The sequence below is a fragment of the Natator depressus genome, chromosome 1 (assembly GCF_965152275.1).
Source record: "Natator depressus isolate rNatDep1 chromosome 1, rNatDep2.hap1, whole genome shotgun sequence".
In the NCBI taxonomy this organism is placed as follows: domain Eukaryota; kingdom Metazoa; phylum Chordata; order Testudines; family Cheloniidae; genus Natator; species Natator depressus.
This window is the reverse complement of record NC_134234.1, coordinates 197,888,629-197,915,474: the sequence shown is the minus strand read 5'-3', so window position 1 is coordinate 197,915,474 and position 26,846 is coordinate 197,888,629. Positions and strand designations below refer to the sequence as shown.

The following is a 26,846-nucleotide window of genomic DNA, read 5'->3' as shown; positions in this document are numbered from 1 at the left end:
ACAATACCTTCAGAGTGAGCATGAGGATACATTTTTACAGTTACAGGAGTTTGGATGAGAAACTGAACAGAAGTTCTTTCTGTGCATCTCTGCAGACTTTCAAGATAAAAGTTAATAGATTCTGGCCAGTTGTGCAGGGGGGTAGGGAGGGAGAGGCACAACAAATTCCCCCTCCCTCCCATATTCCCTTGTGACCCTGCACAGGGATGGCTAGAATTAGTCTGGGAGGATGCAGTCCCTGCTCCCAATTAGCTCTCTACAACAGCACTAGCTGCTCAAAAGAGAGTGGGGAAAAGACACCCCTCTCCCCCCACCCCCATCAGCACTGAGGAGTTGGCTGGCTGTAAGGGTGGTAGAGCTACCGCTCTGGTATGTATGCCTCGGAAACATCAAGAAAAATTCTAGCTACTTCATTCCACACCCCGAAAGCTCTTTCCTGCTTCCTGCAATGTAATTGCACTCAGGAGCAATTCTGTACCCAGCAAAACTCAAAATAGCTAATTGACTAAACTAAAATTCAGAGAGGAAAATACATCCAAAAAACTGATAAGGAAGAAAACTCGCAGGAGTTGAAATTGAAACCTGATTATGAGTTATAACTGTTCGTTAGAAATTAGGAGCACTTTTGTTATGTTACCCACGAAAGCTTATGCTCTAATAAATATGTTAGTCTCTAAGGTGCCACAAGTACTCCTGTTCTTTTTGCGGATACAGACTAACACGGCTGCTACTCTGAAACCTACCATTTGTTACGTTTGTTCAGGGTTTTAATGACATGCCTGATAAGATTTTGTTTTGCTGATGCTCCCTTAACAAAATGCAAATGCACATTTATGACACCAAAAGACTGTGATGATGAAGCTACTAATATACATTTCAGTGTCTGTGAAATTTATGATATTACGAATAGGTCAGTAGTGACTCTACATTAAGACAACATGCGATTTTAAAATATTGACTAACTTGCTGAGGAAATTTTCAAAATGCTCCCTTTTTGACTAAGGACAGAGATAGTTTTTTAAAATATTGCCACAATAACTCTCTAATGCCATAGGCTTCCCCCTCATTCCACTCCCCTAGCCACCATGCCAAAGTGAAAGTTATTTTTCTCCCTCCCAGGGCATGCACAAAGGGAGACAAGCAGGGGCACAGGCTCCCCAGTAATTGGCCAGGGCACAGCGCTCCTCCGGTCCTGGGGGCGTGGCAGGAGCCGACAGCTCCTCTGACCCTGGGGCCATGGTGGGAGCTGACAGCTCCTCCAGCCCCAGGCCTGTGGTGGGGCCCAGAATGTGCCCCTCCAAAAACAGTGAAATTTAAATTCTTGCGCATGCCCCTGCCTCCTTTTATTATTACTAACATCAATTTATATTCATGATGAGCTGGATTAAGATACAGTATCCATACCCAGTCCTGTAGTGGTAACATCTACAAGAAAATGTGTACAAGTAAAATATGAGGTTGGAGTGAAGGTTGCGCACTTGAACAGGAGATAGGGAGGAATTGGGTGGATACATTGTAGTTGTCTATACTGGATGCTGGAATCGAAAAGGAGTTTGACATGGAGTTATGAGTGTGACAGTGTGTTCGGTTTGTAAGGGATGTGAATTTGTGGCTGATCTGGATGTTAAATGTTACCTTAAATGGTGTTTTCCTTGAATTTTAGTGTTTGTGTTTCTTTTAAACACATTTGAGCCACCTTAACTCTAAATTAGCTAAGATTATGTGCAGGATATGTATATAAACAGTGCAGCAGATTTAAGTCTCTGGGGGACATTCTCCTTCAAAGTTATATTTGTGTATCTTGGAGTTTAGCTGCCTCTGTTTTGAAATATTAAAACAATGAGAACTGTGAGTTACAGGAAAGAGATCCAAAAAAGCATGTTATCTGCCCTGACTCTTTGCAACAAACATGTCATTGCATTTTCAGGAAGAAGCATCAGATTAAGTGTACACAAACTGCCATATAAATCAAGCTACCTAGCAGAAGTTGCCAAAACACACCTGTATGTAGTTCAGCCTTCATCTTTGTTGGGTCTTTTCAGCTCAGGGGTCATATTGAGCTGGTTGGCAGAGGGTTCAACCTGCTTTACTTTTCTTGAGATGATGCCAATTTGTTTTCCAGAATCTAAGCTTATTCGTTAAAAAAAAGTCTCTAGCTCTTATGGTCATAAAGATGACCTTAAAAACATGAACCATCTATAAATCAATCCAGTAATATCTCCCTGAGTTTACAGATAGCCTGAAACAATAGCTCCAAAAGAGGTGTGAGCTTCTCTGCCATCCCAACGGAGTTATTAACTTCACAGATAATGACTACATTTAAAATGTAAATGCAAGAAAAGCGAAGGATCATCATATTATGAAGATCTTCTTTGACAGGAGTCTCATTCTGGAATCTGAAGTAAGTGGAGCCTGGGAGAGTACCAATACTTTCTCCCACCCCACCCCCACTTCGACTCTAGATTGGAATACTTGAAGAACCAAACCTCTGTTTCTGAAATCATTTAGCCTCCAGTGCAGACCTAGTGCTCACTAGAAAAAGGTTTATTTCTCTCTCCTGCTGGTAATAGCTCAACTTACCTGATCACTCTCCTTACAGTTTGTATGGTAACACCCATTGTTTCATGTTCTCTATGTATATAAATCTCCCCACTGTATTTTCCACTGAATGCATCCGATGAAGTGAGCTGTAGCCCATGAAAGCTTATGCTCAAATAAATGTGCTAGTCTCTAAGGTGCCACTAGTACTCCTTTTTTTTTTTTTTGCGGATACAGACTAACACGGCTGCTACTCTGAAACTAGAAAAAGTGATCCTTTACTTTTTTTAATAGTGTTGATCAGCTACATTACTCCCCCACACACAAACAAAAAACAACAACAACAACAAAACCTTACCTTGTCCAGCAGTGCATTCTGCCATAAGCGGAAGATACTGAGGTAGCTTCTATCTCTAGCACTGAAGGACGTGAAGAAAAACTGGATGGAAGATAAGATGATAGCTCGCTTTATTGAATTCCTATGTGAATCCATATTGTACAGTTTCTAGAAGAGGCAGTAGTAGTTCTAGGATGTCCATGGTATGGTTAAACGACATACCTACCCTCAAAATCATGGTCCCAGGGAAATGGATTAATACCTACAACTAGGCAGTCAGTGGGATATGCAGCTATTGAGGACACTTACTGAAGCCTGTAGATTCCCACTGTCTATACATTATATAAAACATTTTTCTTGCTTTTTGTGGCATCTACTTGCAAGCACTTATTCCAGTATAAAAAATATCCTCTATATCATTTATCTGCTCCCTTAACCTCTTTCTCCCACTTGCACCTTCATGTATCCCTCTATGCTTGCACTAGTCTCCACCTATCAGTACCTTCACCCTCCTCCTTCACACTCACTGTTTGCATGATTTTTTCTTGCTAATCTTCTCACCAAGGCCTAGCACATCATCCTTTACCTCAGGGGTTCTCAAACTGGGGGTTGTGACCTCTCAGGGGGTCACGAGGTTATTACACGGGGGTCACGAGCTGTCAGCTTCCACCCCCAAGCCTCGCTTTGCCTCCAGCAGGTATAATAGTGTTTAATATAAACAGTTGTGTTTTTAATTTATAAGGCGGTGTCGCACTCACAGGCTTGCTGTGTGAAAGGGGTCACCAATACAAAAGTTTGAGAATCTCTGCTTTACCTAATCTGCTCTCTTGGGTTTTGCCTTGTCATTCACTTTTACTCATTCCATTTTTAAAAGTTTCTAACCTCTTCAACACAGGGATAGAATCATGTCCTTCACAGCAGGTAAAAACTAGTAAGACTCATGGGCCCCATTATGAAACTGCAAAGGTCGCCCTTCGGTGTCAGCTATATTTGAATAAGCTATATTGAATAAGCAGTCGTTCCTCAAAAACACCAACAGACTCAAACTAGGCAACTGTCACCCTGTTTTCAGCCTAACAGTTTTGTTTTTCTGGGAAGGGAGGTTACTGGTGAAAAGCTGGTGATTAGCCAACTCCCATCCCAATCCAGATCGGGCAGGCTAACCTTTTGCAACTTGCTCTTTGGAATTCCTTTGAAATTCACCCAGAAGCTACAGCCAGTGCAGAATACAGCACCCAGGAGGCAGGGAGAAGCTCCTAATTATACCAAAACCCATTACAAAACCGCCCTTTTAGCATATAGCAACTGTCTTCCAAGGATGCGTTTTATTTATAGAGGTTGCAGAACATCAAATTCCAATGCAAACCCACTCTGAAAAGGAAATCCCTAAAAATGGCATTATGGGGCCCTGTGTTTATTGTGTTCACTTATTCCACAGCAACTCTGCTCAAACAACAAGTAAAAAGATTATATTACTAGTTACTAGCTCGGACTCACTTGGTTCTTTCTGGCCCAGGCATCATCCCTAGTAATAAAGATTTTGCAACTGAAACTTAGCTGACAATTCTGTTGATGTTACAGAATAGACTTTGACATCCTCTCCCACAGGTATGCTGACACTGCAGTGCTAACCCAAGTAAAGAGTAGTAAACACTTGTTTTAGTCACCAAAGTTATCAGATCTGACTGTGACACACACAGGGAGCAGATGTGTGGTGTAAGATTTTTTTTTTTTTTTTTTTTAAAGAAACAGTCACTTCTCTGATCATAACTGCAGTTTAAATATGCAATTGGGACGGTTGCCTTAGCCAACAGGAATCAAAAAATGCTCTGCCCCAGGAATTATTGTTATGAAAAAGAAAATACTAGCTTTTCACCTTCTCCCCTTCTGTTACAATCTGGATGGCATTTGGAATGAGCCGCGCAGTCTTCTCCTTTGTCACGAAGGTTATATCCTTCAAGGCAATAGAAATCTGAACAGAAATAGATACAAAAAACACACATAGAAAAGTTATTAAATCCCAGAAATCCACAGGGCACAAGACATGCAAGAGGAACTCAACATCAAACTAACCCAAGCTACTTGAATAAAGCATAGTAGATGTAGGGCACAGGACACCAGGACCACCCTTAAGCAAAAGCATACCAAAGCTTTGTAATTCACAGCCCTGCCCAGCCCAGCCGAGCGCACCAGAACCAAATAGTGAGCAGACAATTCACTGCACCCTTACCACTCCCACAGCAGGACTAGAGGATTCATGACAAATCCTATCCTGACAGCAAGCTGAGTCCCACAAATCTGAATGCCAATCCTGGCTGCTACACTGGAAAAGACATCTGTACTCCCTTCTTCTGCTGTAATGTCTCATTTCTGCTAACAGCCTGACAGATGGGCATGTAGGTACATTTGCCAAGTGGCGTGCAGCCTAGGGCACGGGTCACTTGCAGATTTAAACTAGTGTAAATGGTGGAGTCTCTGTAACTTGATGTCTTTCAACCCTGATTTGAGGACTTCAGTAACTCAGCAGAGGTTAGGGGTCTATTACAGGAGTGGGTAAGGTTCCATGTCCTGTGATGTGCAGGAGGTCAGACGAGATGATCATGATGATCCCTTCTGGCCTTAAAGTCTCTGAGTCTATAAACACTGCTGTGGAATCTCCCAGTTGACGTGGGGGGTGCTCTGCACATTAGGACAGGTGACACTTGAACTGCAACTATCTAGAATGTTAATAAGCAGCTCCCCAAGGTGATCCAAAAAAGAGCTTCCGCCTGGTCAATCAGTAAGAGTTATAGCATGTTTGTTTCAGCTGGAAGCCATCTTTGCATAGCTTATACACACAAGGCTGAAGATCCAAATAGAAAAATCCCATCATGGTCTTTTGGCATTTCTTTTTCGGCACTTCACCTCACATCCATCCCTCCAGCACTGAGGGATAGACACAATTTTAAACAGACTGATCTTAGTGTTCCATTGACTTCCAGGCTGCTCTTTGATTTTACTGTGCAACAGAGATTTGTAACTGCAGTCATGATGGCCGGCTGCCTTTTGCAGTATCAGCCCCAATGGGATGCCCTCCATGATTACCATCACCAAGAAGGATCCCTCAACCAGAAAGCTTCAGGTATGATTCCCCAAAACAAAAAGGGATAAGGGATTTCTTTTAAGCAAACCAATAATCAAACACACAAACCAACTTACCGTGGTCTCCCATCGGAAGATGTTGCTATGGAAACAGAGCCAGTTTTCAGAGAGGTACAGGCGTCCTTGCAGCAGAATATCCTTCTGGAGGGCACAGGCATAATCTAGACATAAAGACCAAGAGGAGCTTACTCACTCATTACAGTCCAATCGGATCAACCCTATTTTTTTCCTGTAAACCCAACTCTCTTTGATTTGGAAATCAAAACTAGGGGAATATCTTTCATTACTCAAAGGAAAATTCCATAAAAATTAAACTCATATTGGGCCAAATCCCATTTATTTATGGTGAGGAATTCTGTTGATGTCCTACTTTACCAAAGTCAATGGAACTATTTGTGTGAACAGGGAAATCAGAACTCTGGCCATTGTGTATTACCCTCTGGTTTCAGGTATCTGGCAAGGCATGGCAGACAATGAACTTCTGCTTGATTTTTTTGCAAAACAGAATATTGAAATTGCACTCTATAAGTCAAGCTTCAAGTCACTTGAATGAAGTAGCCAAATACAAAGGCAATATTTTGTCTACTAATTCAGAACATGTAGTCAACCAGTCACACATACCACAGTAAACTGTACATTTCTAAGGTGAATCATTTTATATTCCTTATCGTATCACAACCCACAACGAGTTAAAAAATCCTTATTTAGTAGATATCCACATTCTGGCAGGGATACTTCAGCCAGAGGCCTTTTTCAATCAAGGTTTCTTTTTATTACCTATATGAAATGGCCTCTGGCTGAAATATCGCTGCTGGGAACTGGTATCTTGAACAGTATATTAATGGATCTCCATTAACAACAGCAAGGAGCTAATTTATCTCTTTACTGGTGTCACTCTGATTTAAGGAGCAGAAAGATTCACCATTGAAGCAGTAAGTGTGAGATTTTCGTAAATGCCTAGTACTGGCTTTGTTGCTCCCACTGAAGTAAAGGGTAAGAATCCTATTAACCTACACTGAAAGCACCGTTAGGACAACATTGAGCCCTTTTGAAAATCCCACCCTAAGAATTTAAATTCTGTATAAATACTAGGTTGATTTATTTTACACATTTGAGGTATTAATTACATGCACGCGGCTGAAACAACCATGACTATTACGGGGAAACTGTCGGTTGAAACTTGGGCCAAAATTTAGCTTTAGTACACATCAACTTTTACAAATTGAGGACCAAATAAAAATATTTCCTTGAATTTCTCCCCTAAATTCAAATTGAACCAGTGTTTGCAAACAAATTAAAATTACCTGGCAATATGTGCAACCCCAATATATGAGAAACTGAAAGCGGAACTGACAAGAAACAAGTTAGAACAGGCTGAAAGAAATTCAGGTTAACAAGCAGCACAGCAAAAATTAAGAGAGACACTGTCCAAATCAGTCTTCTGATAGAGAATCCTTTAAATACTGTGTCCTGACTTTTAAAAGAATTCCATCTTAACTCTTTTATTAATTTTTTTTGATGTCCTTCTGTGTTTATAAGGGTCTTTTGGGCGGGTATAAGATCATCACCACCACCAAAACACACAGGGGCCACTTCTCCACCCTACCTCCCTTCTCTCTGTACACCTGCCAACCAGCCTCTTTGGTGTCAGCTTTGCTGCTGCTAGTAAACATGCTTTCTTGCGGAGCTCAGGGAAGAATATGCACATGGGATCCCCCCAGAGTAGAGAATGAGCGTGATGCAAGTGATCAGCAACAAAACAGTGGAACTGACTATACACAATGGGATGTCAAAATGCACAAAATAGGCAAACCGAAAATTGAGAATTAACATTAATCCCAGTTCTAGTAACCTACGAGCCTAATTGTAAAAACGGATATAAAATGTTAAAGATGAAAAACTTTTTAATTAAATGGTGCTCTTCCGATCAGATTTTTTAAATGCTTACACTATGAAAATCTAAGGCACTTAGTTTATAGTATAGGTATGGAATCACAGTCATTTTTGTATAATCTTTATCTCCAATTCTCATAATTATAAGAATGTACAAGAGTAACCAAAAAAAAAAGAAAAACATATTATAAAGAACAGCAGTAGTTACATTTCTGTGGATACAATGAGTAGGTAATTACTACCTTAAATATTTGTAGATGAATAACGAATACAGCTTGGGTTAAAATCCACTATACCAAGCAAACAAAAGGTTTTAAGACTGGAGGTCAGAAAAGGTCCTTTTAAATGAATGCTACTCCCATGGGGTAAAGAGTAATTACATAAAAGAATGCCTTTGTTTGCTTCTGACTGAGGAGGTGCTATATTGCTGGGGTTAATCCATCAGCAAGTCTATTCTTCAAATCCTAGATAGTCTGTTCATGGCAAATATGCTTCATAGAATTTGCTTAGTTGCTTTCTTAATCATCCCTATCAGAGAGTAACTTAATAAACTCAAACTATGTTTTGATATGTTTCTTCTGTTTTACTGTGTATTGAACCCAGTCCACAGGAATGTCCCATTTTTAACAAAGTAGTACACTTGATGGCATAGAATAACTTTGTTTTCCATTGCGGCCTGAGAAGGATGTAAGGATTTAGCATGTCACATCTTCCAGGTGGGTGAAAGTTCTAATTTCTCTTCTATAAAAGCACTTGGCTGTTTCTGGGTAGACGGTGCTGTCTACCCACAACACCAAGCATCTAGCAAGACTTTCTTGCTGGATTAAAGGCTGCCTTTTTATTGCAAGAGATAAACCCTGATGTTATGTTGGTATCAGAATACTTATCTCTGATACAGTGTATTTGTTAAGTGGGTCTCCAGTGGTGCAGTCAGGCTTGCTTGCTGAGTGACCTTTTAAGAAGTGGTGAGGTGAGTCAGCAGCAGCAGGTACAGAGGCAAGAAGATAGTGGGTCTGATGGGTTTTAAGTTCTCCATTTGGTAACATCTGGCAGAGTGGGAAGACAGGGCTCAAAATAGGTGTTTCAGTGCCTTCAGGTAAATACAACAGCCTGATGTTCTTTTCTCACAAACCTCTTGTTTTTCTTCTAGTCAAACCATTCTTTTTCTCCAGATCTGTAATCCTGTCGTTGCAGTCCCACTGATGTCCTCTCGATAGAATACACGGTTCCAGTTCACCCTGGTGATCAGCAAGCTTTATCCTTTTTAGCAGTAGTCATCCAGTTAAGATTGTAGAGTTGTTTACATATTTTCCCATTCATTTCCATAACTACAGTGAGATCTGGAGTAATTTTCACTATGCATTTCTTATAAGTATCTGAGGCAAAGGGGCTGGTGGTAGCTGATATCATTGTATTTTCTCTCTGAGCCCAACAAACCCAAAGTTCTTTTTAGATTGAAGAAAAGACTCCATGGAATGGTCCTAAATTCTGCAGACCACTTTTTAGTGAGGTTCTTGGGGGGAGGGATAGCTCAGTGCTTTGAGCATTGGCCTGCTCAAACCCAGGGTTGCGAGTTCAATCCTCGAGGGGGCCATTTAGGGATCTGGGGCAAAAATTGGGGTTTGGTCCTGCTTTGAGCCGGGGGTTGGACTAGATGACCTCCTGAGGTCCCTTCCAACCCTGAGATTCTATGATTCATTAAGGTTCTGAGCTGATTATTAAGTAGCAGGGACAGAGCTCATGGTAAGTGTGACTTACCTAGCTATTCGAGACACCTTAGAAATACTTACCACCTGTCTAACAGCCAAAAATATTCTGATATGTTTACAAAAAAAAAATCTAAACTTATTTCCCTGGGTCATGGTGAATTTAAAATGTGCATCTTTTCCGCTTAGCACTAGGCTAGCATCACAGGTCCCCAAGAAATAGGTAAGATTTTTACCTGAAAGTGCCCCTTAGAGGTACATTAATCCCTCAGAAAGACACTGCTTGTTGTGCTTCATTTCTTGCATAGTCTTTCCCAGACCTGATGGTATAGTTCTTTCTCCTTCCCATTCACTACTTTGCCTCAAAGCAAGGTGAGTTTAGCAACACAATTCATAGGCCATGACTTTGAGGACAGGAAGTTTTCCCTTTACTTCCCCCGCCCCACCACCACCACCACCACCAAAAAAACACCACCCTTGAGACACAGGAGCTGCCTCTGATAAATTAATTTTTCACAAACCATTCACCTGATAAGACACCTGACGTAGGTGCCAGGGCATATCACCTTCCAGAAGAAATGCCTTCATATTAGACTTCTGCCTTATACAGTCCTTTGAAATAGCAGATCAGGAAGAAGTGACAGTTCTGGGCTGCAGGTCTCTTTCTCTCCTCCCTCCGCCATGGGCGGTCTATTGCTTCAGAAAGAAGAACATCCCAATTCTTCTCCCTGCAACCCTGACCGTCTTAAAAACAGACTCCTATGCAAGGAGAAAGCTTTCAGGAGTCCCTCTGGACATTTGTCTGTCTGTCTGTCAAGGTAACATCTACTAGCCTCTGTGCCATTGCTGCTTTTTCATGGGTGGCAAAATCTCTACTGGCAGTGGTGTATATGTGCCAGAAACAGGACTCATGCAATTACAACAGTGAGCAATGTTTTCTGGGACTTTATTTCCTGCAAAAGCCAGACTGATAGGCATCACTAACACAGTGTTCAACTCCCTGCCAGCCTGAGAAATGGTTGCACTTGGACACATTTTTAAAGATGCTTCACTTAAACCCAGTGTCACCTTAATGAGAAACATGATTTTATTTTTTTAGGCTTCATTTGTTGAGACTCATTTCAAGAGAGCTTTGAGTTTAGATTCTGTATTAACCCCCTCTCCTCTGTTAAACCTATATATATATAATGTCTTCTGCAGTTTCCACAATATGCTATGCATCCGATGAAGTGAGCTGTAGCTCACGAAAGCTCATGCTCAAATAAACTGGTTAGTCTCTAAGGTGCCACAAGTACTCCTTTTCTTTTTTCTTTTTACGAATACAGACTAACACGGCTGTTACTCTGAAACCTGTTAAACCTAGTTAACCTTTGTTAGTTACCGTTTTAAAAAATTGCCCCCCTTCACCCCCTTCTCATTCAACATCCGTTAAGTGTCTGAAGCAGCAGTATGTGAAGATGCACCAAATGTATTGCCCATGCCAGAAAAGAGTCCAGTGGCACAAATCAAAATTTCTAGGATATAATTCTAACTCTGCTCTTTCCCCACACTCTCCAGACCAGTCATAATCCAAACATTTCTGAGCCTATCTATTCAATATGCTGTCCCAGCACATCCTTCTCAGGATGCCCTGGCCTCTCCTTTCCCCTCATGATTGCCTGTGACAGATGCTACCTTACATACGAACCCTGGCCAACAGATGTTTGGCCACCTATGGGACAGGTAGGAGAAGTTACCTTAAGAGACACCCCATGACCACCATCCAGAGGGGCTGGCAGCATTCCTCCAGCATAGGAGTCTACTTTTAAGAAGTAAAAGCTAAAGTTGTTTGTCTTACAAACACCAGCTGCTGCGACTTTGACATTATCAGCAATAACACAGTTTGGTTGGTTTGTTCACATCTTACCTACTATGAGCCTCTCCAAATCTGGCAGATGTGAAAACTGTCTCTTAAACTCCTCACTCCTATATTTATAAGTGGAACTTGAGATCTGCAACAATGAAAGGTGAAAGGTTAAAGTAAACAGCTTTATTTTCAGCTATCAACTATCTTCATACTAGCAGGAAACTAGGGTTATAGTGTAAAGAAAATAAACACCAGAAAACTGGAAAAGAATAGACAGTATCTAAATGTATTTATCACTGTCATTATGCTCTGTTATACAATGCTATGCTGCTATAAACTAAAATCCCAAACTGAAATATCAGATCTGTTAAATACAGCATTGTCTCAGAAATGCAGCTGCAGAATGGGATTTTTGCTACTTTCAGTAATTAAACTGGCAGACTGGTGACACTAAAGACTGAAGTCCAGAGAACAGGTACAAGGTAGGTACCAGCAACACAAGATTCCTGATCCTGTTTTACCTATATGATTCACCCCTTAATAAAGGGATCACGTTTAGGGGTAACAGGGTAGTTTGGTCTCCAGGGACCCTTTAAGACTATAGGCTTGTCTGCACTTACAGCACTGCAGAGTGCACCACTGTAGTGCTTAATGAAGACAGTACCTTCAGTGAAGGGAGAGCTTCTCCCATGGGCATAGTTAGTCCACCTCCCCAAAAGACAGTAGCTCTGCTGATGGGAGAAGCCCTCCTGTCCTATCGCTGCCTACACCAGGAGTTAGATTGGTATAACTACATCGCTCAGGCGTGTGGATTTTCCCTGAGCGACGTCATTATACCAACATAAGTCTGTAGTGAAGACCAAGCCTTAGCCTCTCTGCTGAGGCTGCCAACAAAGGGGCCAATTGGTACGAACCATGGTGGTGGTTTTTGTAATGTGGATCTAAACTTCAATAATATATAAAGAATTTTGGAACACTTTCCATAGAAAATGGTATTGTAAAAACAAATTCTGATCGATTCCCTGTTAACAGTAAGGTGATTTACAATAAACTAAATTGCTCCTGTACAAATCATTGTGTTTTAGCAACATTACAACTGAAAGAGGAAGAACTCACCTCCCAGTGTCCCAACAATGGGATATAAACATACCCTAAAAGCCTCATTAGATCTAGTGTATGAAACTTTTATTAAGAGATGTAAGCAACAATTGGCCATTGCTCTTTCTGAATAATAAAGGTGTCAACAGATGTTTGACATGTTCCGTGCACACACATTTCTGTACCATTGTATCAAGCAGTTCAGTGTAAAATACAATGAATCACTTTTGGCCATTTGACCAGACTCTCTTATAAACGCTTACTCCATTTTCCACGCACTATTACGATATGCATTGCATCAGTTAACAGCCAGTTGTAGCTGTGAATTTTAAGTTTTCAAAGTAATTCTGCCCAGAGTAAATTAGTCTTTAGCTAGGAGTTATTTTTAGTAAAGGAGTGATAGTGATGGCCCAAACGCATTAGCTTTAGGTATACAATCATAGAAATCTAGAAATGTAGGGATGGATGGGTCCTCAAGAGGTCCTCAAGTCCAGCCCCCTTTCATAGAATCATAGAATCATAGAATATCAGGGTTGGAAGGGACCCCAGAAGGTCATCTAGTCCAACCCCCTGCTCGAAGCAGGACCAATTCCCAGTTAAATCATCCCAGCCAGGGCTTTGTCAAGCCTGACCTTAAAAACCTCTAAGGAAGGAGATTCTACCACCTCCCTAGGTAACGCATTCCAGTGTTTCACCACCCTCTTAGTGAAAAAGTTTTTCCTAATATCCAATCTAAACCTCCCCCATTGCAACTTGAGACCATTACTCCTCGTTCTGTCATCTGCTACCATTGAGAACAGTCTAGAGCCATCCTCTTTGGAACCCCCTTTCAGGTAGTTGAAAGCAGCTATCAAATCCCCCCTCATTCTTCTCTTCTGCAGACTAAACAATCCCAGCTCCCTCAGCCTCTCCTCATAAGTCATGTGCTCTAGACCCCTAATCATTTTTGTTGCCCTTCGCTGGACTCTCTCCAATTTATCCACATCCTTCTTGTAGTGTGGGGCCCAAAACTGGACACAGTACTCCAGATGAGGCCTCACCAGTGTCGAATAGAGGGGAACGATCACATCCCTCGATCTGCTGGCTATGCCCCTACTTATACATCCCAAAATGCCATTGGCCTTCTTGGCAACAAGGGCACACTGTTGACTCATATCCAGCTTCTCGTCCACTGTCACCCCTAGGTCCTTTTCCGCAGAACTGCTGCCTAGCCATTCGGTCCCTAGTCTGTAGCGGTGCATTGGATTCTTCCATCCTAAGTGCAGGACCCTGCACTTATCCTTATTGAACCTCATCAGATTTCTTTTGGCCCAATCCTCCAATTTGTCTAGGTCCTTCTGTATCCTATCCCTCCCCTCCAGCGTATCTACCACTCCTCCCAGTTTAGTATCATCTGCAAATTTGCTGAGAGTGCAATCCACACCATCCTCCAGATCATTTATGAAGATATTGAACAAAACCGGCCCCAGGACCGACCCCTGGGGCACTCCACTTGACACCGGCTGCCAACTAGACATGGAGCCATTTATCACTACCCGTTGAGCCCGACAATCTAGCCAGCTTTCTACCCACCTTATAGTGCATTCATCCAGCCCATACTTCTTTAACTTGCTGACAAGAATACTGTGGGAGACCGTGTCAAAAGCTTTGCTAAAGTCAAGAAACAATACATCCACTGCTTTCCCTTCATCCACAGAACCAGTAATCTCATCATAAAAGGCGATTAGATTAGTCAGGCATGACCTTCCCTTGGTGAATCCATGCTGACTGTTCCTGATCACTTTCCTCTCATGTAAGTGCTTCAGGATTGATTCTTTGAGGACCTGCTCCATGATTTTTCCAGGGACTGAGGTGAGGCTGACCGGCAACTGAGGCAGCAAACTGAGTTTGCTGAGGCAGGGCCAAGTAAACCTGGACCATCCCTGACAGGTGTTTGTCCAACCTGTTCTTAAGAATCTCCAGTGACAGGGATTCCACAACCTCCTTTGGAAGCCTGTTCCAGAGTTTAACTACCCTTATAATCACAAAAATTTTCCTAATATCTAATCTAAATCTCCCTTGCTGCAGATTAAGCTCAGTACTTCTTGTCCTACTTTCAAAGGACATGGAGAACAATCAATCACTATCCTCTTTATAGAAGTCCTTCACATTATTTGAACACAGTTATCAGGTACCACCTCAGTCTTCTTTTCTCAAGACTAAACATGCCCAGTTTGTTTAACCATTCCTTATAGGTCAGGTTTTCTAAACCTTTTATCATTTTTGTTGCTTTCTGGACTCTCTCTACTTTGTAGACTCGTATTCAATTTGTGATCCACCTATAGGCCCTAGGATCCTTTTCAGCAGTACTGCCCCCTAGCCATTTATTCCCCATTTTGTAGTTGTGCAGTTTGATTTTTCCTTCCTAAGTGAAGGAAGCCTCATGTAACCTCACTTCTATGATTTTAACATTCCCATCTGGGACTTCAGCTCCATACTGCCAGAACTGATGACCCTGTGTAAATCAAGCACTGGTTGTCTGCCTATGCTCAGGACTCAAGTTCTTTAGTCAGGATGACAAGGAAATAGATACCATGAGGTGATGGGGTGAAATGAATAGTCCTCATAAATTAGCAAGTGCTCTTTTTTCATTTAGCTAACTGTATTTTTTTTTTAAGTCAGCAGTGTTACAAATACCACCTATGACGACTCCAAATAAAAGGAATTAAAAATATTTTTCTTTATTTTTTAGGTTTGTTTACTGAAACAGAACTTTGGGTGCAGCCAGCACCTCTGGTTGATGAGCAGCTCTCATACAGCAACAGGAGAGAAAAACACATTTTTAAAACTGAAAAAGATGTGCTTTGTAAATCAGAAGAATTGGCAGGGGAATTCAAAGGCTGGATGGCATTTGGAAAGGAATTGGCAGGAAACTACATTTAACCAGGGCCTGTGTGTTCTACAATTCAATAACTTTATAATTTGGGTATGTTATGGAAACTGTAAATATTAACACTGTTACAATATGCAGGAGTTGTTGCCTGAGAATTTGGCACACGTACCACAGCATACATGCTTTTAACTCACTGTTTGGAACTGGCTACATTTTGTGAAAGTGCCCCTTTAAGGTCTTATCCAAAAGATTCAGAGTAAACTTCAAGGAACTCAATTTGTCTACCTAGGAATCTTGGAGAGCTGAGTCAACTCTGCTGAGATTCCTGTGGTTTCAGGGAGTCTAGGGTTTTTGAACTTGATGCTTAATGACCGCAATCTGTGCTTGTGATGTTGGAGCACTAGCACACACACACACAAATGTATTTACAGTCCAGTACAGTAAATGTGACACAGATAATCAGACTACAAGCTTTCTCACACTGGCTTCAGCATCATCAGTTTAAGGAACTACCCCTCCAAGGGGAAGGAGACGTAATGTCTCCAAACAATGTGTGTGAGAGAAAAAGAGCTATGCAAAAGCTAGATATTCGGAAAAGGGGATCAGGCAGTGGAGAAAGTGTGAATGTGCCTGTAGAAGCCTAATGCCTGACACAACCCAGGCAACAGCACTGAGAAACAAAACTCTAGAGAGTCTCCAGAATCTAAACACTAAGTTTCACTCAATCTCTAGGGCATTAAACCTGTTATCTCTATGTTCCTTACCTGAGAGCCCTTTGTTGGCATATGAAATCATGTCTGTTTTTCCAATCATTTGACCAGAGGACAACAAGAAGAAATCATCCTGCTTATGCGCACACTAAGCTTTTCAGACAGCTAGGAAAAACCTGCTCTGAATTCTTATCTAATCAGTCCAGTTCCACTGGAAGGAATTTAGACATTGAACTTTCTTAACCTTCTCCTTTTCTTGCTTTGTATGGCAACTGGTTTGCATTCCTAGGGCTAGAATTAAGTGTTGACTTTCCAGCCACCCAATCTTTTAAATCAGCCAGCCATAACCAGCAGGGCAAGTTGTGCTGGAAGACAAATGGGAGAAATTTCCAGACCACTGGCACAAAACGGCTGGGGCTCATTGGTGCTGTGATAATACAAATAAATGAATAATATATAAAAAAGAAAACAAAAAACTCATAAGACTTTTCAACTTCTCCAAGAACTATACCTCATTTGTTCTACAAGCTTAAGTGTAGTGAAATTTGTGATAGGCTTTCATTCTGGGCTACATGAGATGCCACAGAGGTTATGCAGAGGACTGGCAACAAGTAGACAAAAGCTCTAGCATTTTATACAGGAAGTAGAGGTTTCAATTTTAGCACTATAGAGCCTGGGCATTTCTCACAGTTTAATTATGTCATCATACATATGATATCATGCAATGCCACACTACGACAATACTATAATGAAACTAGATAGCTATATGTGGAGACAACCTGTGAAAAACTATGCACTACCATATCACCAATTATCTGATCAATTTTTGTAAATATTAAAAATAAATCATTGTAGGAAAGGTAGGTAATGAAGACTAATTATGAATTTTTGTTGCCCATTATATAAATGCCCTTAGGTATGCCATGCAATTTGTGAAAAAAATATCAGCAGAGTTAAGCAAGACCTATCCAGCATTCCTGAACTAAAAGTATTACAGAAGAGACTGTTACTTCAGTACACAGTATCTTTAGGAAGCACCGAGACAACCCACGAGCTTTCCAGATTGTCCTATTTAAAACTGCATCCGTCAGGAAATTCAGAGTTAACGTTCCAAAAGCAACCTTAGCTCTGTCTCTTTGCAATAAAACAGAGTCTTACTAAAAGATACCTTCAGCTAATAATGTATTATTCAGCAGATAAGGAACTATAGTTTTCTATGCTGCTCTTCCAATGAGGCTCCATAGGTAAACTGAACTGTTTAAACTGCACCTTATCTTTCTATCCCTAAGATGTAATGTTTCTAGAAAGTGCAAAAAATCTGAACACATCTCAGGCAACCACTTGGAAAGGAAGTTACTTGAGAACATGCATAACTCAATGGGATGACACACATGGTTAAGAACCTTGCTGAATCAGGACCTGAAGGAGAAGAGCTATACAGTCTATTGCATTTGCCTTTTGTTGTTGGTTGCAGTGTCCCAGAGCAGGAAGGACAAACCACATCACACACTAGTTGACATCTTGTGTTCTCTGGATTTTATTTTACAGATAGGAACACAAATATAAATAGCTATGAACAAAATTATGGCTTCACCAGTGGTGACATACCCCCATACGTACCCTGATTTCAACCACAGACCCTCACACCTGCCAACAGTGCTTTCTGACCTTAGCACCAATTCCTGCTAAGTACTCAGGGCAGCACGTTGGGTCCCAGTGCCATGTAAAGCCCTCAGGCCATCAGTGTTAGATATTCACTGCTTATAGCCATTAGCCTCACTTAGCCCTTAAATTACCATCAGCAAAGCCTGTCTTTTCATTTCTGCTCCCCGTGTCTACAACCAAGCAGTGCTGAGCCACCTCATCTCTCCACCAACAATGCAAATCCTTCAAAGTAGAAGAGTAGAAGGAATGTAGTGCTGAAGTCAGCCTGCAGGTTGGAAGTAAATATGGCCTGGAGTGGTGTATTTTGAGAAGACTGGGCTGAAGAAACAGAAGAACAGAGACCAGATGTGCACCATTTCTCAGGGATAGTGAAGTGCAGGTTAACTGTTTTCATCTGGAATTCCTGGACATTGTCTAGCAATAAAATTCAGAACCACCACTTAGGTTACAATCAAACTTCATTTACCTCACCACTACCATACTCAAATATACATTGCAACTTACCTAAAATCAGCATTTGAAGCCCAGTGGTTTTCCCATGGATTTCAGTAATGAGTTTCTTCCTGTTCAAACTTCTCTTACTTCAGCCTCCTTAGGATCAAACATCCATCCCTAAGTCTTTTTCAGAGTCATTCCTTCCTAGGATAAAGTCTCCTCATCCTGTAAGTATGGCCTACATTCTTTGTTCCTAGATGTATGACCTTACATTTGGTTATATTGGAACACGTTACTTGTTTGCACCCAGTTTAACAAACAATACAAATAACTCCATATCAGCAATCTGTCCTCTTCATAATTTGCCACTCCACTACTCTGTCATCCACACATTTTATTAGTAATGATTTTATAGTAATAAAATAAAATATAGATAGTAATTATGTTTTCTTCCAGGAGACTGATTAAAAAAAAATTAAACAAAAGAAGGTGAAGAACCAATCCCAGCAGGATCCCACTAAAAACACACTCACTCACTGATGTTTCCCCATTTACAATTACATTTTGAGACCTATAATTTAGTAATTTTTAATCTATTTAACGTGTGCCTTGTTTATTTTGTATTGTTCTAATTCCTTAACACGTCATGCAGTACAAGGCTTTACAGAAGTATACCTAAGTATATCACATCAAAATTGCCTTTATCAATCAAATTTGTAATTTCATCAAAAAATAATCAAGTTAGTTTAACAAAATCTATTTTTCATAAATCCATGTTGATTGGCATTAATTATATCACCTTCCTTTAATTCTTTAGTAATCCAGTTCCAGATTAACCATTCCATTATTTTGCCTGGGATTGATATCAAGCTGACAGGCCTATAATTATTTGGGTCATCCCATTTACCCTTTTTAAAATATTGGTGGAACGTTAATTTTCTTCCAGCCCTCTGGAACATCTTCAATTTTCCAAGTAGTATTAAAAATCAACATTACTATTCAGACAGCTCCTCGGCCATCTCTTTTAAAACTCCTGGATGTGAGTTTATATGGCCCTGCTGATTTAAAAATGTCTAACTTCGGTAAATGTTGTTTAACCAAGAGGAGGTTGATGAAGGCCACAGGCTTGTTTCACATAAGCCAAAAAGCTGTATGATGGTAATGACTTTTAATCACTATCAACATGGGCTACATGTTCAGACAGGTAACTTGTAGATGAATTTTGTCCTGTTCCCAACCATGCACAAGACTGTTCTTTTCTCTAGCATGTAAAGTGAGAGGTTTAAACCCTCCTCGACAGGGTGTGTGTGCATGCTGTCAGCCGTTTTGTTTTTTAAAATAAGGTGCCATTTGAGCATCTGTAGTCACCTATTACTAGATTTTCCAAACAATTATGCTTCATTTAACAGGTCACATGAGGCACTTCTTAACCAATAAGAAGAGGGAAAATAAATATAATGCTGGAAGAAGCATCCCAGTGGCTGTAGGATATGTAGAAGTCCGTTTACCAGAAACTTCCAGGCAATGAAGGAAATGCAAGCATATTCATAGCCACTGCAGGAAAATGTTTAAAGAGCCAGGACTAGGTCTTACTTACATTCATTTTCTGATCCTCTTCATTCACCCTGAGCTGCTCTGGAGAGGAGAGTCTCCTAAGCACAGGGAACTCTTCCAGCTGGCCACTGGCAGGCACAGGTCTGTGTTCTAGTGTCATTATGTTCCCTTCTCTGGCCCAGCCCCCCTCCTATTTGCAGAGGCTGAAGGAGAAACAGATTTTAAATGTTTTCAGTTTATCTGTGCTGACAGAATGGAGAGAGAGGTAGTTTTCTCCTTCAGTCAGACCTGGGGTCAGGTGAGATGTTCTCCAGTAGTATTACAAAAGGTTTCATTCCAGCTACATCACTTCTGCTTTAGGAGCACAACACAGAAAATCTCTAGAGAAGGGACATTAAAATACAAAAAACACAGAGTGAATGCTCATGTACTAAATATTCCAGCTGAAACACAGAGATGAGGTGTTTCTGCTTTGCCACTGCTGGAGCCTTTCCCTGCTGCAGGGAGCTGCCGGAGCATTTCCCCAATGGAGTCTTTCCCTGCACCAGGGAAAGGCTCTGGTAGAGGGGAGACAGCATAACACTACACTGCTAAAAACAGTAGTGTAGATGGGGGATGCATTGCCTGGGCATGTAGAGAGCCATGTAGGGTACATACCCTAAGGTTCTGGCATGTCTTTACTTGCCTAAGCAGTGCCTCACCATCTACACTGCTATTTATACCCATGCTAGGGGGCGTGCAGTGTATGTACTCCACATGCGGTCATAAGTATGAAGTGTACTTAGAGTGGGGTCAGCTTACTTAAAGGGGCAATGCACATCTCTCTCTCGCGCTCACACACACACACACACACACACACACCTGGTGTGCATGTCTGTGTCTCACTTTGGAAAGTGGAGGGAGTGGTGCGCTCCAGTGGGATAGCGTGGGTTCATCCTCCCATTCAGTTTCCGCAGGAAATGTTTGCAGCCACTGCCATGCATCTATTGTGTCCCCTCCCTCCATTCGTGCTGCCTTGTCGGGCTACATTGACAACAATGTGTTAACCCTTGAGGGCTCAGCCAAGTGCTAGTTCATCATTTAGCAGCAAGGCATTCCCTGGGAAATATCGCACCCTCTTCCACCCTCTGACTCCTCCAGCTCAACCAAGCTTCACTATCATCATTGCTGCGTACAGTATTAAATTGTTTGTCTAAAACTCATACTGTGTGTGTGTGTGTGTGTATCATATTGTATATCTATATTATACTCTGGTGTGTGTGTGTTTATTTCCAGGGAAATTTTTTTCACCAGTCTATATATAGTCTTTTGTCTGGTGAAAAAAATTTCCCTGGAACCTAACCCCCCCACCCCATTCACATTCATTCTTATGGGGAAATTGGATTCGCTTAACATCGTTTCACTTAAACTAGCATTTTTCAGGAACATAACTACAACATTAAGCGAGGAGTTACTGTAATCCAAATATCAAGTGTCTGTAGAGAAGATTTTGTGAAGGAACACTACCATGTTCCCTCTAATTTTTTCCATCCAGGTGCGGAATGAATTTTGTTACAAGGAGCACCAGTATTGAGGTAATGTGTGGCTGTGCACCACCAGTAGAAACGAAAAACCTAGATATAATATATATATTTTAAAAAGTTATAGGTATGGAAGAAGAAGAATATTAAAACAAGGGATAACTAACAAGGTGCACCGCTTAAGATGTTGATTTACTATGAACTCAAATAAAAAGAAAATTAACACTGCAAAATTTTCAGTAGCCTTTTCAAATCTTACATGTATCTATTCCTTTGAGGCATAAAACAAAATTATCCATTTTCTTGACATAGGAAACAAAATATTTTATCATTAGTATTGGTGCATGAAATAAAATAATTGCTACGGTTTCTTTATGCTTGAAATACGTTGACCTCTATGGGGGCCTCACAAACCCTGAAGCAAGGGGTTTGGCAGGGCTAGGTTTGGGGATTTGAAGGGGCACCCCCAGACCCAGAGCTACTGCATCTCTCCCGACCACAGCCCTGCATTCCCCAAGCTCCCCCATCGCCATCCCCCACCTCGCCCCACTGCCCCCACCCACCCCCTATTCCCCACCTCACCCCACTGCCATCTTCCAGGTCCACCTGTGGCTGCACCTCTCCGTGCGGTATGCACGCCTGCATGGCTCTGCTAATTAAGTGAGCGGCCCTTGGTGGGCTCTTGTGCAGCCACACAGGCACACACCTTGGAGGGAACACAGCCCAATACAACCATATAAATCCAACCCATGTCTGAAAAGTGAATTTTGAGCTACACAGAGCTCTTCTTCAGGAAGAGCGTCTCTCTCTCCCCAATAGAAGTTGGTCCCAAAGAAGATATTACCTTACCCACATTGTCCCTCTAACATTAGTTTTAAAAGCCAGGTGTAGTACAATCAGATGCTATGCAAGCTCCCCCTTACACTGCCCTGCCAACTCACTTCCATGTTGAGCATAGCACCCTCATAGTAGCCCAGTCCTGGATTCCCCACATGCTGCTCTGGGCTGATTTGCTTCAGTCCTGACCAAAGGTATCCCATACTATCCCAGTCCTGGGCCTTGACCAAGGCACCTCAGTCCTGACCTGCAGCATATTATGCTTTTCTGAAAAGCAGCTGGAGGTGGTACTGGAATACTGTAGTCAAACAGTTCACAAACAGGCATAGCACATCATGAAACTTATTTAATCTTCTGACTCCATTGGATTGGTACTCTGATCTTTAGAAGTAAATTCTTTGCACACACTCAGCTCCTTCCACCACACAGATCTCACCAACTCCCTGGTCTTTACTAGAGCCTAGACCACAGTTTCTTAATATGGTTGCAACAACATAGGTTGGTTTCATCCACATAGGCAAGATCAAACTATGCTATAACCAGGTCAGGGCACTATCATATTGAAGCACATTCTTGAACGGTCACATTTATAGTGCAGATTACCAGAATAATATAATTCTGTTGCTTAAAAGACTAGGAACTTGTTCTTAAAAACAATGTTACTCCTGCGGGAACTCTGCACCACTTCACACACACAGAATTTATGTCTCCTGCAAATTTTTTTTCTCCACGGAAAATACACTGTCAGAGAGGTGCTGCAGTTATGCCCTTTGCTCACCAGGGGCTGCTGTGGCACCAGAACAGAGGGCCTCCAGCTTACCTCCATAGCAGCTAGCAGCCAAAAGGGAGGAGAGGCTGTGTTCCTCATAACACCCTGCCTGTGGGGCCAGGTGATGAGGCAGGGGATATAAGGGGGGGACAGAGAGAGCTGGGCACATGGGGAAGTCACATAGACTGGGATTCAGATAGGCTAGAGGGGGGAGAGATTTGGGCAGGGGCAGAGTGGGGGTGCAGAGCCACATGGGGGTGGGGGACAAAGGTGGGTGAGTGGCGGTGCAGGGCCACATGGGACAGGGGATGGATAAGTGGGAGTGCAGGGCTACATGGATGGTGGTGTCTGAGTGGGGGGTACAGGAACACATGGGGATGGGGGGCAGATGTGTCTGACTGAATTGGAGAGGCTGGAGTCAGCCAGAGTCTGCATGGGGAAGGCTCCCCAACTCTCTAACAATCCCTCACTCCTCCCCAAAAAATCCTATTTCATACTTCTCCCACCCACACCCAACAATCCTCCAGGTTCACACCAAGACTCCTTCCCAGCAATTACTTCCCTCTCCCTCAGCTCCTCTGTTACCCCTGACTCCCCCAAGCCTTTGTATTGCTTCTGACAGGTGTGAGAAATATGTTTCAGCATTGTAGTTTAAATGAATTATTACTCAAAGTTTAAATGAATTAATATGCCTAGTAAGGAATCTCTTTATCAAAAACATTTCCTGAATTTTTTTTGTTTTCTGTATTGTTACAGACATACTTGCTGACAGATATTTTCAAATAAATTACCAAAATAATTGAAAGTGGCAATATCATATTGTGTTCTTTTGACAAATAAAATATGCAGAATTTTAAAATACTGTGTGCAGAATTTTTAATTTTTTGACGCAGAATTCCCGCAGGAGTAAAACAAGCTATTTAACTAGAGCTATGTGGCGGATCCTTTGATTTGCAGAGGATTTTGAAATTTGGCTTGTTCCAAATTAGAATGAAAACCAAAAATTTCAAAATTCTCCATGAAGAAAAATGCAAAAAAAAATTTTTTTTTTTTGGTTTCAGGTCATTTAATTGATCTTTAAATATTCATGGTAAATAGGTCCAATGGCCTTTGATGGGATGTTAGATGGGGTGGGATTTGAGTTACTACAGAGAATTCTTTCCTGAGTATCTGGCTGGTGAATCTTGCCCATATGCTCAGGATTTAGCTGATCGCCATATTTGGGGTGGGAAGGAATTTTCCTCCAGGGCAGATTGGAAGAGGCCCTGGAAGTTTTTTGCCTTCCTCTGTAGCATGGGGCACGGGTCACTTGCTGGAGGATTCTCTGCTCCTTGAAGCCTTTAAACCACAATTTGAGGACTTCAATAGCTCAGACATAGGTAAGAGGTTTTTCGCAGGAGTGGGTGGGTGAGATTCTGTGGCCTGCGTTGTGCAGGAGGTCAGATTAGATGATCATAATGGTCCCTTCTGACCTTAATATCTATGAATCTATTTAATACATTTCATTTTCACAAAATCAAAACATTTCATTTTGATTTTAACCTTTTTTAATTTGTATTATCATTTTAAAACTTAGAAACAAAATGTTGTTTCAAAATGAAAAATCCCAGTGTTCCATTTCAAAAACGTAGAAGTGGGACACTTCAAAATTGTCTGAACTCCCCCCCCCCCCCGCCACACACACATTTTCTACCAAAGCAAAATTCCAACAAAATCAACCAAATTTTGCAGAGTGTTTTGATTTTGATGGAACTTCATAGTCTCATGGAATAAGGTTTCATCAAAGTATCTCCAACCAGCTGTATAATAAACCACACTTGGTTTTATTCTCCACCCAGTGCAAGTGGGATTCATGCACACAATTATATCCTTTAACACGAATGGTAGTTCAGGATTTAATTGCCCTCCCTCACCCCCTTCCTATCCATACCTAAGAGACCCTAATTAAAGAACTTCATCCTCCAGATGCAGGAGGAAATGCACTTTATAACCATAAAAGTACGCATCCCTGCTGGAAACATGGTAGCGATGCTTCAGTTATAGCTGAGATGGCATTCGTGCAAACTTGGTTTTAGGAGTATTATCTCTCTTGCCCTGCAAATTATCATTCTCAGCTCAGAAGTGTAAGTTCATTTAAAAAAAAACAAGTCAGATACCGTTGTGCTTTGAAGACTCAGAACCAATTTGGATGTAGAACTTCAAACTTGGAATGTACTTTGAACTCAGGAACACTCTGTTCAGTTAAAAAAAAAATTGGTTGACACACAAATTTAGAAGCCAGTGAAAACCGCACAATGAACATGCCCTCCGTGTTACTTTTCTTACAGACGTCTGCTGTTATCCACATAGCTCTCTGGCAAACCCTGACCACTTTGGAAATCCCTGCTCCATGAAAAGCGGTCCCTACAGTTCCCCTCTATAACCCCTTTTGCTCTGAATGCTCTGATGAGACCCAGCAGACCTGGCAGCGTTCTGCCAATCCCAGTTTTTGTCTGTTTTCAAAGCTGGCGTACTCTTCAGGCTTCAGTGCAGGTGGGAGCACACACACCTCTCTTTCAATGTGCAGCCTAAGGAGGGTATATACAAGTCTGTGCCATGCTTCCTCCCTGTCCTCCTACAAAACACTCCTGTATAAGTTGATTTTGGGAGCCAAACCAAGCCCATTTTTAGTGGTGGAGTGGGCTAGTTTATAATCAAGTCCATCCAAACTGGGATGTCCAATCACAGGTAGGAGAAGAGATCCACCACCACCAGGGAGACATTGGTCTTTCCTGGAGTGGTCAATTCCTAGGCAAGTAAAGAGAAAATGCATGCTCCTCCCCCACTTACCAATACAGTATGTGGAGCTTCCACAGCCTGCAGATCTTAAATACTATCTTCATTGTTATCTCATGCTCCCTCCCATCCATTTGTTGTATCGACCTGTTGTCTCTTCTCTTATATTTAGATTAAAAACTCTTCAGAGCAGGGCCTGTTTTTTCGTGCATTTGTATGTTGTCTAGCACAATCGGGCCCCGATTCATGACTATGGCCTCTAGGTGCTGCCACAGTATATATAAGCAAATAAATGCATACATACATACAAAGGTTTTAATCGCCATGAGGAGAAGCATGCAGAATTTTTAAGCTCTGCGTGTTACATCCACTTCGTTCACCTGGGCATTGGGCATTTAGCTCTTCTCTGGAACTTAACCTAAAATATTCCTAATAAGACACAAGGCAGAAAAGAACACCGCTCCCTCTCCCAGAACTGTATCGTTCTGGAGGGTTAACAAAGAGGAATAGTATGAAAAATTTATTTTAACCACTAAAGTCAATAGATGTGATGAGTGAAAGGAGCAGATATGTTGTATAAAAAGGGGCCATAGTTACAGATAGTTGACCATAATTTCACTTTACTGTTATCCAAATGCCTATTTACATATAACTGGGTAGTGACAATATAGTTGGCCAATATGTACTTTGTCAAATACCTAAATAAGTCCCAGGAACTCGTTTTTCCAGATAAACAAGGTAACCATTACCTGCCTGGAATACATAACATGGAGTCATAGGGTGTTACTAGCATACAGGATTAGGGTTGGAGACTGAGACCTACAACAACACTACAGTGAATATTCACTGATTGCTTCTTCCTTTCAGGAAGCCGTCAGGCACGTGAAAATGATCTCAGTGAACAGAACTGGCAATACCAGCATGCCAGTAAGACTCGGGTATGCCACAAGACTCTAGGCTACACACCAAGAACACAGGTATTATAACTGTAACTTGAGGGTGCTTTCTGTTCATGAGATCATCATCATCATCATCTCCTCCTGGGCTGACTGAATTCCCAGACTCATATGTTCAAAGTGAATTAACTCCAAGGGAAAAAGTCTGAGGATTTTATTCTCCCAGAAGATGGTTAATAACAGAGTAACCAGGA

The 26,846-nt window shown here is 41.6% G+C and overlaps 1 protein-coding gene across 4 annotated transcripts in view; it reads right to left on the bottom strand.

Moving 5' to 3' along the window:
- The window catches only part of GRAMD1C (GRAM domain containing 1C), an 82,712-nt gene that overhangs the window by 38,269 nt on the left and 17,597 nt on the right, over positions 1-26,846 (bottom strand). For 3 of the 4 annotated variants that reach the window (XM_074974084.1, XM_074974102.1, XM_074974111.1), the window contains 4 exons: positions 11,522-11,606; positions 6,074-6,177; positions 4,752-4,847; positions 2,897-2,977 (listed from right to left, as the gene is read on the bottom strand). In XM_074974084.1, the coding sequence (XP_074830185.1) occupies positions 2,897-2,977; positions 4,752-4,847; positions 6,074-6,177; positions 11,522-11,606 (366 nt within the window). Of the gene's footprint in view, positions 1-2,896; positions 2,978-4,751; positions 4,848-6,073; positions 6,178-11,521; positions 11,607-19,838; positions 19,999-26,846 lie in introns of all 4 variants that reach the window. The other variant, XM_074974093.1, reaches the window with a different exon arrangement.